The sequence below is a fragment of the Elgaria multicarinata genome, chromosome 17, assembly GCF_023053635.1.
Source record: "Elgaria multicarinata webbii isolate HBS135686 ecotype San Diego chromosome 17, rElgMul1.1.pri, whole genome shotgun sequence".
Taxonomy (NCBI): domain Eukaryota; kingdom Metazoa; phylum Chordata; class Lepidosauria; order Squamata; family Anguidae; genus Elgaria; species Elgaria multicarinata.
In genome coordinates, this window is record NC_086187.1 from 1,769,470 (window position 1) to 1,782,136 (window position 12,667).

At 47.9% G+C, this 12,667-nt stretch overlaps 1 protein-coding gene across 1 annotated transcript in view; it reads right to left on the minus strand.

Moving 5' to 3' along the window:
• KDM8 (lysine demethylase 8) overlaps positions 1–7,436 on the minus strand; it is a 402,374-nt gene extending 394,938 nt beyond the window's left edge. Inside the window, exons 1-4 of the mRNA XM_063143412.1 lie at positions 6,915–7,436; positions 6,528–6,694; positions 5,311–5,443; positions 4,865–4,912 (exon numbers count right to left, since the gene is read on the minus strand). Of these exons, the coding sequence (XP_062999482.1) occupies positions 4,865–4,912; positions 5,311–5,443; positions 6,528–6,694; positions 6,915–7,436 (870 nt within the window). The remainder of the gene's footprint in view (positions 1–4,864; positions 4,913–5,310; positions 5,444–6,527; positions 6,695–6,914) is intronic.
• Between the last annotated feature and the right edge of the window lie 5,231 nt (positions 7,437–12,667).

Here is a 12,667-nt window from a genome sequence, read left to right on the forward strand (position 1 = left end):
TACCCCCCCAAAAGGAGGGTGATTTAAATCAGGTTCTTTTGTATGACTCTAGGAACAAGTTCATACAAAATAGGATCCATGTTATTTGTGGCAGTCTCTTTACTGGGTGGGAGCACAATTCCCTCCCATCTCCAAATAGAAGGAATATTCGCAGCAAGTTTAACGTTCCTTGGGCTGGGAGGACATCCTCTGAAGAGGTGTATAAAAGCAGCGTCTCCTCATCCAAGGTGGGAAGCTGCCTCTTGATGAGATTGTTGCAAAACCAACTTTCTGAAGTGGGTGGGATCAACTGATGCAAAAAGAATCATAGAAGAGTTGGAAGGGGCCTACAAGGCCATCGAGTCCAACCCCATGCTCAATGCAGGAAGCCACCCTAAAGCATCCCTGACAGATGGTTGTCCAGCTGCCTCTTGAAGGCCTCTAATGTGGGAGAGACTGATCTTGCAATGTCTCCCTAAGGTAGGCAAGATCCAGGTGTTTTTATAAAAGGCTGTTGAACTTGCAGCACCTGTTACTGGATGAAATGCCTTTTGGAACTGACGAGCACTGAGCTTGGTAGGCTCATAAAAGCCACTGGGGCGGGGGTGGGGGTACTGGCTTCGAGGGTAAGGATAGTGCTGAACACCTTTTTATGGCAAGGTGTCATTCCATTTGGCCTAAAGCGGAAATGGTAAGACCTTTGTTAAAAAGAACCCCTCTAAGCCCCACTGGCAAGAATGGCCCTTGCCCATTCTTAGACAAGGAGCTGGAGCAAGTGGAAGCTTCGCAACTCCAGGGATTTCTGGATATCTGGATCTGTTTCAATCTGGCTTCAGGCCTAGTTATGGGACAGAGTGCTTTGGCAGATGATCTACTCCAGGAACCGGAACCGGGGAGTGTGTCCCTATTGGTTCTCTCAGCACTTTCGATACCATTAACCATTGTATCCTTCTGAGGAATGTGTCTGAGGTGGTACTGGGAGCCCTGGTTATACAGCGCCTGGGGTCTCAGAAGGTGGCCCTGGGGGAATTCCTGTTCGACACCATGCCTGTTGGCCTGTAGTGTCCCTCAGGATTCCGTATCATCCATGTTATTTATACATGAAACTGCTGAGAGATTGTCCAGAGTTTTTGGGGGGTCAGTGCTACCAGTATGCTGATGGCACCCAATTTTATCATGTTTCCACCTAGATCCAAGAAAGCTTTTCTGTTTCTAAACTGGTGTCATAATGGACTGGATGAGGGCAAAAAGAGTTGATGCTTAATCCAGACAAGACAGAGGTGCTCCTGGTTAGTCAAAAGGCAGATCAGAATAGGGATCCAGCCTGTGCTGGGCAGGGTTACACCCCCCCTGGAGACTCAGGCTCACAGTTTGGGTGTACTTCTAAATTTGGCCTTGAATCTGGATGCTTAGGTTTCAGCAGTGGCCAGGAGTTTATTTGAACAACTAAGGGCTCATCTACACCAAGCAGGATATTCCAATATGAAAGCGGTATATAAAAGGCAGGAGCCACAGTACTGCTTTATAGTGATATTTAAGTGTGCTGCAAGATCTACACTACTGCTTTATAGTGGTAATGAAGTGCACTGACAACTGTTGGGGGCCATGACACATCTACACCAAGCAGGATATAACACTATGAAAGTGGTATGAAAGCAGTATATGGTATGTGTCACGGGTCCCAACAGTTGTCAGTGCACTTCAATACCACCATAAAGCAGTAGTGTGGCTCCTGACTTTTATATACCACTTTCAGTGGAATATCTGCTTGGTGTAGATGAGCCCTAAGACTACTGTACCAAGTGCCTCTGTTTCTAGAGATGTTTGATATAGCCATGGTTACACATGCTTTACTTACATCCCGTTTGGACTACTCTAATGTGCTCTACATGGGGCTACCTTTGAAAACTGTTCATAAACTTTAGCTGGTCCAGAATGCTGTGGTGAGACTGTTGAACAGGGCTAGTTACAGGGAGCATGTGACTCCCTGTTACAACTGCTTTACTGGGTACCAGTCTGGTTTCCGGGCACAATTCAAAGTGCTAGTTATAATCTCTAAAGCCCGATATGCTTGGGATCAGGCTACCTTCCAGATCTTCTCTGATACAACACTGCCTGGGTCTTAAGATCTTCGGGAGAGGCCTTTCTTTCGGTACCTGTTTCTGACATTCTCCTAACTGTGTTCACAACCACCAAAAACAGAGCCTTATAAGAAAGGACCTTGAACAAAACAGTTTGCAGATTCAAACTGAGCCTCAGTTAAAGCTGTGAGCGCTGTGTGACTAACCTATGACCCATCTGAAAGCCACATGGGACCCTGTGTAAATTCTGGTCAATCTAGGCATCCTTGAGAAAACCCTTCCTGTGATAAAGTGATGAAAAGGGGAATTCCCTTGCGGGGGGCTCAAAAGTAATGGTGCAAAACTGCTGCCCACTCTCTGTGGGGACTGAGACTAGCCTGTCCCTTAGGCTGGGCAGGGAGCATCTGCCTCTCATGTTGCCCCTGCGCAGCCTTCTCCTTTGCTGAAAAAACTGCCTGGGTGTCCGAGAGGCTACGGGTTCCACATGGCAAAGGATCTTTGAACAACTAAAGCAGTTGCTCAGTGGAACATGAGGCAGATGTGCTTGAGCTCTGATGCTGTGCCACTCCTCCTTTGCCTTCCTGCTCAGCCTCTCTTTTTGGTGAAAATGGAGAAGGGAAGAGACAGGACAACTTTCATAGAAAGAAATAAGTGCTGGCTCATGGGAGCACTCAAAAGATCCTGAAGGGTGGGAGGCCTGTGAAAGCCCTGCTCTTTTGACCAAGGCAAGGAGAAAACTGTGAGGGGTCAGGAGGTGTAGTTTGGCTTGTCTCCAGAGACCAAAGGGTGGATTAACCCTTTGCAGAAAGTCATCCCATTAAAAGGGACAAGAGTGTTTGCAAGCCAGTGGGAGAGCACAGAACAGGCTACCCTCTCTAAGAGAGTTCCATAGCCTTGGCCCAGAGAAGGCTCCTCTTGAGTTTCAGCCAAATGCAACTCAGATATTGGTGGGACATGAAGGAAAGCCTCTCTAGCAGAAGGTAGAAGATGGACTTTAGATTAGACATCAGAAGCAATAACTGTGTTTCCTTAATACCTGTGCCAGTGAATTTCCACAGGCATTCTCTACTGGGGTGGAGAAAGACATCTACACCAATTAGGAAGGCCATACTATGGCTTCTTATTTATTTATTTATTACATTTCTATACCGCCCAATAGCCGGAGCTCTCTGGGCGGTTCACAAAAATTCTCTGTTGCCACAGGAGGGGGGTTCCATCCCCCCACTTCCTCTGCCATAACTGGAAACAGCAGCCTTTCCCAACTTAATGTCCTTGAGATATAATGGACTACAACTCTCATCAGCCCCAGGCAGCATGGCCATTGGTCAGAGAAGATCATGATGAAGTCCAAAACATCTGGAGGGCACCACATTGGGGAAAGCTGGGCAACAAGATGTTAGGTGGCATGAAGCAGTTCATGATTACACTTAGAATCATAGAATAGCAGAGTTGGAAGGGGCCTACAAGGCCATCGAGTCCAACCCCCTGCTCAATGCAGAAATCCACCCTAAAGCATCCCTGACAGATGGTTGTCCAGCTGCCTCTTGAATGCCTCTAGTGTGGGAGAGCCCACAACCTCCCTAGGTAACTAATTCCATTGTCGTACTGCTCTAACAGTCAGGACGTTTTTCCTGATGTCCAGCTGGAATCTGGCTTCCTTTAACTTGAGCCCGTTATTCCGTGTCCTGCACTCTGGGAGGATCAAGAAGAGATCCTGTCCCTCCTCTGTGTGACAACCTTTTAAGTATTTGAAGAGTGCTCTCATGTCTCCCCTCAATCTTCTCTTCTCCAGGCTAAACATGCCCAGTTCTTTCAATCTCTCTTCATAGGGCTTTGTTTCCAGGCCCCTGATCATCCTGGTTGCCCTCCTCTGAACATGCTCCAGCTTGTCTGTGTCCTTCTTGAATTGTGGAGCCCAGAACTGGACGCAATACTCTAGATGAGGCCTAATCAGGGCTGAACAGAGAGGAACCAGTACCTCACGTGATTTGGAAGCTATACTTCTCTTAATGCAGCCCAAAATAGCATTTGCCTTTCTTGCAGCCATATCGCTCTGTTGGCTCATATTCAGCTTGCAATCTACAACAATTCCAAGATCCTTCTCGTTTGTAGTATTGCTGAGCCAAGTATCCCCCATCTTGTAACTATGCCTTTGGTTTCTATTTCCTAAATGTAGAACTTGGCATTTATCCCTATTAAATTTCATCCTGTTGTTTTCAGCCCAGCACTCCAACCTATCAAGATCACTTTGAAGTTTGTTTCTGTCTTCCAGGGTATTAGCTATCCCACCCAATTTTGTGTCATCTGCAAATTTGATAAGCGTTCCCTGCACCTCCTCATCCAAATCATTAATAAAAATGTTGAAGAACACTGGGCCCAGGACTGAGCCCTGCGGTACCCCACTCGTTGCCTCTCCCGTTTGAGAAGGAAGTGACTCGGAGTTTTGGCAGACACCATATTTCGAGTCAGGAAAGAGTTCTCTCTTCCTTAAGATTGGACAATTATGATCCAGGGCAGGACGAAAGGCATGAGTCACTGAAGCCCATTCAGTTCATATGCATCTTTGGTTCCTATACAGAGAAAGACTAGGGGAACTGCCAGATAAACAGCCCTGCCTCTCAGGAAGGGGTTCATGTTTTTTTCTGGAACTTTTCCAAATGTCTGATTCTGGAGTGGAAATCCCAAAATGTTCCAGTGCACACAGGGTATTCATTTTATTTATTACATGTTTATACCGCCCAATAGCCAAAGCTCTCTGGCAGTTTAAAGATGAATAAGGAATTAAGAGTCATTTCCAGGTTTACCTGGTCAAATAGTTGGTGCTGAGCAAGGTATCCAGTCTGGGTCTGGAACTGAAAGGAAGAAAGAAAAGGAATTAATGGGAATTCTTGTACAAAATAAGCTGAGCTACAGCAAAGAACTTGGTAGGACAGTCTCCCTCATGTAGCAGGCTCCTAAACCCCACCACTCTGATCTGTAAGCCACCCGCTGCCCCAATGAACTCTACCAAAGGCAGCCAGGACTGCCCTGCCTTCCCATTCTCCCTGATGAAACGTTCTGTGCAACTTGAAAGCTTGCATATGCCTCATCAAGAGAATTTCACCCTATTTTATTTCTATTTTAAATGTCATGCCCCCCTCCCTCCCCCCGGCAATGTGGCTTTCAGTTTAAAACACAAAACCACATTAAGAACAAATAAAACAAATCATTATTTGTTCCCCTTTTCCCAGCCACTGTTTTGTGGCCAGACCTCATTCTTGATGTACTGCCTGATGAAATCGTCGACAGTCATGAGGCTTTGGGTCCATTCTTCATCAGTATAGCGACAGCCCAGCTCCACAGGGACAGTGCGGCTGCCAGCCACCTGGTGAAGGTAATCCACGCTGCAAAGAAGCAAGAGACATCCACAGCAGGGATCTTTTCCAAAGGAAACCTTCAGAGGCATCTTTCCTACGATATCAAGTCCCATTATTAGAAGGGCTTGCAAGAGTGCCTGTGGTGGGAAGACCTATGCAGTCAAGGCATAACAGTAAGATTTTCTCCATCTTTTGTTTGCTTCTGACACAGACGTTTATAGAATATCAGCAAGCAGAATGTAATACCTCACCGCTGTTTAAGGAAGAAACCAAAGAGAAGTCCATGGCCATGGGCCAACAGCTCAGGGCTGAGGACATGCTGTTTCCCACAGTTTAGGCATACCAGACCATCGACATGCTGCTCACAACAGCTAAGGAACCTGCTAACAGTTGGCAAAGAGAACAGAGCTGCCTCAATCCCTCATTGCAAAGGCCTCATTGTGCAGGCAGCTCATGCAGACGACCGACAGACTGTCTAACCCAGGCTATGGCTCTCCCTCAAGCAGAGCCTTTTACAACCTGGAGTTAACGGAAGCTGTTCTTTCTGCTCTTTGTTGTTTTTTCAGACACACAGTGTGGGGGGAAGCAAGTTCTCCCTGCACGGAGAAGTATATTCTGAGTGTGCGTGCTCAGGGTGCATTCTAGTAATTCTTGCATAGAGCAATACCCTTTGGCACCGTCTGCTGTGATTTCTATACTGTGGGGCACTCAGCGCTGTCCCTTACTGTAATTGGGACCTTAATGATGAGCAACCAGAGGAGCAGACTGTTGTTCTGAGTGTTTCCTAATCCTTCCTATGTGGAAACAAAACACCCTCAATTCTGGCCAGTGCTTCTATACACCACCTGGGAGATTCACTGCTAGGCCTGCCAGTCGTATTTCAGACAGAACTAAGCACAGGCAAGGTCAAGGAGGCCAAGAGGTTCTTCCCATGTCTGGCTTAAGAGCAGAGAACATCCTGCTTCAGAAACCATGCTAGGGAAAATAGGCTGGAGGGCATGATGAGTGGCAGCAACTTGGCTGCAAGGCTGCAAGAGCAGCACCTCTTGCAGAAAGGTAGGTGAAAACCCCTTGCTGGGGGCGACCACCCCCACAGCCGTTTTGTCCCCACCTCCACTTCCTCATGCACGGCCAGTGGTCGACGACCCCCTCCAAAATCAGTGGCCTTTGAGGGCTCAGGTAGTTGTCGCGGAAATGTTCCAGCGATGGGCACCGAAGCCGCGGTATCGCGGCTTCTGTTTTCACAGCAGGGACCAGAGGGGCGTCCTGCCGGGTTTTCTGCAACAAAAAGCATTTCAACAGAATTAGCCCACATTTCATTCTACGCGCTCTGCGTGTTTTCGTCACACGCAAGCGGGATTTGATCCACGCCGCCGCCGGCTGCGCCCCTCGCGTGTATCTCCGTCCGTCCTCCCAGCCAGCGAGGGCGCGTGCGGGGCAGAAAGGGCCCGGCGGCGAAGACCGGCCTTTCCGGGGCCCGTGGGAACGCCGCCGGTACCTTCTGGGCGGGCTCTTCCGCCGCCGCCGCTCTGGGGCGCGGCAGGTGCTCCCGGAGGACGTCCGCCATCCTGCCCAGGACGTTGTCCAAGACGGGCGCGCCCAGCAGCAGCCCCAGGTCACAGGCGCGCAACGCCGCCCGCGCCGCCTTCTCCTCCGCGCCTTCGCTTTCGCCGCCGCCCGCGCACAGCCCGAGCGCTCGCAGGAGGCAGCCGTAGGCGTAGGCCTGGCGCCAGCCGCGGCCCACCGCACGCCACGGGCCCGTGTTCAGCTTCTCCCAGGTGTAGTCGCAGAGGCCGTCGCCCAGCTGCAGCAGGCGCACGGCCCGCGCCGGCCCCACGCAGCTCTCCGGCGAGCGGTACAGCAGCTCGGCCGCCTGCCCCAGCAGCGACGACACGGCCCGCTCCGCCGCCGCCGCGCCCTCCCAGCCCCGCGCGAACGCCTCCCGCGTGCCGGGAAGAAGGCGCCGGGCGGCGGCCCACGGGCACGCATCGGGCTGCCTCAGCGGCTCCGCGCCGCTCATCCCGCGGGCTGCCTGCCTGGCCGCTTCCGGCTCCGGAAGACAAGGTCGGAGCGGCACGCGCCAGCCAGCCGAGGAAGCGCTGCCCGGCTGGGACCGGCCAAGACCGACACGTGCACGCGCCGGTACGCCCCATTCGTTCACATAGAGCTAGGCAAGCGTAGAGCGGCAGTACCACTGTCTGGAAAGGAAGCTTCCTGGTTGCCCTTACGGTGTTTTTCTTCTCTATTTTGGTCGGCCCGGGGTTGGAAGTTGGTTATAAAGAAGGGCAGAATTTTGGCCAGCCGTGATTGGGCATTTGTGTGTCCTTCCCTCCCTAACCTCACCCTCCCCCCCCCCCCCAAGATAGCTTCGAAGCGAGGATTCTCCATTATATCTTTGCGGGATGGGGGAATGCTTTGTTTTTTTGTTTTTCGTTTCTAAACACTTTAAATATTTATTTATTTATTTATTTAAGCCTTCCCCCCCGCCATTCAGCCCAAAAAAGCTCTCATGGTGGCTTACAAAAATATTTCTTGACATATTGACCTGCAAATTCCAGTGGCAGGTTGGCGGAGGCCATGGCTGGGGAGAAGGGCTGTAAGGACTGTTAATCTTTCATAGAATGGTAGAGTTGGAAGAGGCCTACAAGACCATCGAGTCCAACCCCCTGCTCATTGCAGGAATCTACTTTCAAGCATCCTTGACAGATGGCTGTCCAGCTGCCTCTTGAAGCCCTCTAGAGTGAGAGGGCCCACTACCGTCACATTGTCGTACTGCTCTAACAGTCAGGAAGTTTTTCCTAATGTCCAGCCGGAATCTGGCTTGCTGTAACTTCAGTCCGTTATTCCATGTCCTGCACTCTAGGATGATCGAGAAGAGATCCTGGCCCTCCTCTGTGTGACAACCTTTCAAGGATTTGCAGAGTGCTATCATGTCTCCCCTCAATCTTCCTTTCTCCAGGCTAAACATGCCCAGTTCTTTCAGTCTCTCTTCATAGGGCTTTGTTTCCAGACCCCTGATCATCCTGGTTGCCCTCCTCTGAATACGCTCCAGCTTCTTTGTATCCTTGAAAACCCAGAACTGGATGTAATACTCTAGATGAGGCCTAACCAGGGCCGAATAGAGAGGAACCAGTACCTCACATGATTTCGAAGCTATATTTTTATTAATGCAGCCGAAAATAGCATTTGCTTTTTCTGCAGCTACATCACACTGTTGGCTCATATTCAGCTTGTGATTTACAACAATTCCAAGATCTTTCTCATTTGTGGTATTGCTGAGCCAAGGATCCCCCATCTTGTAACTGTATTTGGTTTCTTTTTCCTAGGTCTTGGCCTTTATCCCTATTAAATTTCATTGTGTTGTTTTCAACCCAGCGCTCCAGCCTATCAAGATCACTTTGAAGTTTGTTTCTGTCCTCCAGATTAGACTGAGATGGGTTTGGGTTTCCAGCCCCCCCCCCCCACTCCTTGGGTTGCACATTTACCTGGAAGTAAGTTCCATTGAACTCGATGGGGCTTACTTCTGAGTAGACACGTGCAGCCCTAATGAAGCCAAATTGCCCCCTTCCAGTTTAGTGTGCCACTGACTCATGTGCAGCCCTGTGGCTCTTTGAAACCCTCAAACCAAAAACAACCCCAAGCAAGACTTGAGTTAGGATAAGTGGGGAGCTGCTGCTCTTTCAAAGGCCTTCAAAGAAGGACATATGGCAGGTGTCTCTATGTACTGTGTTGGCATCTCATTCCATCAAAACCCCGTAGCATCGTGGTTGCGAGGTGGAAGCGATCAGTGGTTAAGTTGTTGGACTGAGAGTTGGGAGTTCTGAGTTCTAGTCCCCACTCAGCCATGGAAACCCACTGGGTGACTTTGGGCCAGTCACAGACTCTCAGCCCAACCTACCTCACAGGGTTGTTGTTGTTGTTGTTGTTGTGAGGATAAAATGGCGAGGAGGATTATGTACACCACCTTGGGTTCCTTGGAGGAAAAAAGGTGGGATATAAACGAAATAAATAAATAAATCATGCTAGATGGCAGGAGGGAATGCAGGCTATAAGCTGTAGCGCTGACAGCCATGTGGCTTGTTAAACCTGCCCCCCCAGCCTGATGACAAAATGCTTACTTATCCGCCCACTTGAATAACCCAAACTGACACATGAAAAAACAATTAGTGACCTCGGAGCAAAGAAAAAAGTCGCCGTAAATCAACACTTTTAAAAAGCGCAGCTTTGGAGGAAAAGGCCACCATGGCTGCAAGTTGGCCATGATGTCATATAAACAACACAGCATATAGACCCACCTCTGTTCAAGTGAGCCCATCTGTTCTTCCTGTGTCTCTGTAATGACACACTCACAACCCAGTCCACGCATGGGTAACACAACTTCACATTTCTGGAGTCACTGCAGCCACACACCCCCACACCCCCATGATGCCTTTGGATGCCAATGTTCCCCCTTCTCCAATGTGACAAAAGGAACATTACTTGTGCAACGCCATGGAGAAATCGGGAGTTAGGCAGCCGGCTCTTTCTCTGCCTCTCCCAACATGACCTACTCTGAATTCGTGTGGAAAATACAGGAAGAAATTAAAAGAAGGATCCATGAAATGAAAAAAGGATCCTCATGATTTCAAATAATTTTTAGAGGCAGCATCCACAAAATCACCTTCCAATCACAGAGCATATCTGCCTCCAAAGACAGAACAAGAAAAATCATGCATCCAACCATCATGGGTGCAGCCATAGTGCAAAAACATGGATAAATTAAAAAGTGCAGAAAAGTACAACTAAAATAATCAAGTTCTTCTTCGTGGTCTCTATGCATCACACATATGGGCTTTGCGCCCATATGTGTGAATGCATAGATGACCACTCGAAGAACTACAGTTACAGGTAAGCAACCTGCATTTCTTCTTCGTGGTCTCTATGCATCACACATATGGGCTTTGCGCCCATATGTGTGGATGCATAGATGACCACTCGAAGAACTACAGTTACAGGTAAGCAACCTGCATTTCTCAGTTCTCCTTTCCGCTGCCACCATTAACTGTACCCTCCACAGACCACACCAGTAGTTCAAATTAGTTGGAATTTATTAGCAGAAGTAATTGTGTGTAAAAAAGCTTAATGATTTCCTCAGTTGCAGTGCATATGGTTACAAGGTCTCAATGCATATTGGTTTCGGTACATTCTCTCTTAAAAGGTTTCACTGTGGAATTCCACTGTTCCTTATCATAAATATCTATGTTCCCAACACAATATCTCACATAAATCTTTCCTATCCAGTATCTGCCTATCAATTTCTTCACACCATATAATCCAACACTCTCTCTCCCTTATCATATACTCTCATATATTCATCTACTACTCTTATCCTGTCAGCCAAGACCATCTATGAGCTTCATCCCACATACCTGTTTCCCTCGAATTATCCCCTACAGCACTAAGCTTGTTGTTGTTGCTATTGGGTGGCTAGATCCTTTGCATACCAGGAAATGGGTTTAAGGGGGGAAATGTAAAAAAATCATTAAAAAATCAACGGATGACCCAATCCGATTCAAATTTGGTATGCTTAAAGCGCTCCTTATATCTATTACTGTGCCAATTTTGATGTCTTTATCTTTAAAGCTTACGCAGATGTAAGCATTTGTTTAATTTTTCTTCAAATCCTGCGCAATTAAAGCAGGATGTGTGGAAGTACTTCACAATAAAAGCAGATTATAAGCTGGAAAACTTCGTTGTCCTTTGCACACGCTGGTGTGATAAAGCTATCTCTATATATTAGATTGTAAGCCTATGCGGCAGAGTCTTGCTATTTACTGTTTTACTCTGTACAGCACCATGTACATTGATGGTGCTATATAAATAAATAATAATAATAATAATAATAATAATAATAATATCTCCCTCTTCATCTCCTCCCACTCTCACATATCCAGCCAATCCAGGCACTCTCTTGCCACCATCCAATCAGCACTCGGACATTCACACCATCCTCCTCCTTACCGGACCTGTAAACATAAACTGTAAGTACATTTAGGCCTACTTACTTCCTGGAACTGTATGCATTTTAAACTCTTTTAAAGACATATATTAAAACCTGCATAATATAAACAATAACTTTGCAAATATAATGGCATATAAGGCAGCTGAACATCACAGCCACCAATTTGGATGGCTTTTAAAAAGGGTTAGATGTATTCCTGGAGGAGAAGGCTATCAGTGGCTACTAGCCCTGATGGTTATGTGCTACCTCAAGTAACCGAGGCAGTAAGCCTGTGTGCAGCAGTTGCTGGAGAACATGGGTAGGGGGTGCTGTTGTACCATATCCTGCTTTGTTGGTTCCTGGTTGACAGCTGGTTGGCCACTGTGTAAACAGAGTGCTGGACTAGATGGGCCTTCAGTCTGATCCAGCATCAGGGCACTTCTTATGTTCTTATGATCCTTGAGGATCCCAGCCCTGGATCCCTGTTTTTGCACCATGACCACACCCACAATTCTCATGATTTTTTTAAAATGAAAAATACCCACGAACAGCAGCATATCAGAGAGCATATCTGCCTCCACAGAAAATTATGAAATCATGCGTCCACCACTCTTTCGTGCCTCCATAACATAAAAACATGGATTTGAGGCACGGATCCTCAGGGATCCTCATGATTTTTATAGAGAAAATCTCCCAAACCACAATCTAATCACAGAGCAGATCTGTCTCCATGGACTGAACCATGAAAATCCCAGATCCACCATTTGTGGTGCAAAACATGGATTCAAAGGATCCTCGTGATTTTCACAATAAAAATATCCCTAAACACCATCGTATCACAGAGAAAATCTGCCTCCATAGACTGAACCACAAAAACCATGGGACTGCCACTTGTTGGTGCCACGACAGTGCAAAAACATGGATCTGAGGCAGGGATCCTCTTGGGGCTTGTCTATGCATCCTATAGACCTCATGGTGGCCACACAGTGGTGTATTGTTTATACAACACAGCCACCATGGGCTTTCCCCCCAAAATTATCAGGATCAGGCCTGTTCTCCGTAGTGTAGGGAAAGGGGTTTTGGGGGTCAATCAGACTCAGAATGAGAATAAAAACCAGGACCAGAAATTTACCAGCCAACAGAGGAAGCGGGGGAGGAAATTCTCCAAGACTCTTCAGGAGTCAACTATGAATCTTCCCAGGAGCTTATAGACGAGAATGCTGATGGCTCAGAGGCCATTACCCACTCCAGCGAACTCAGCCTCTGTCAGA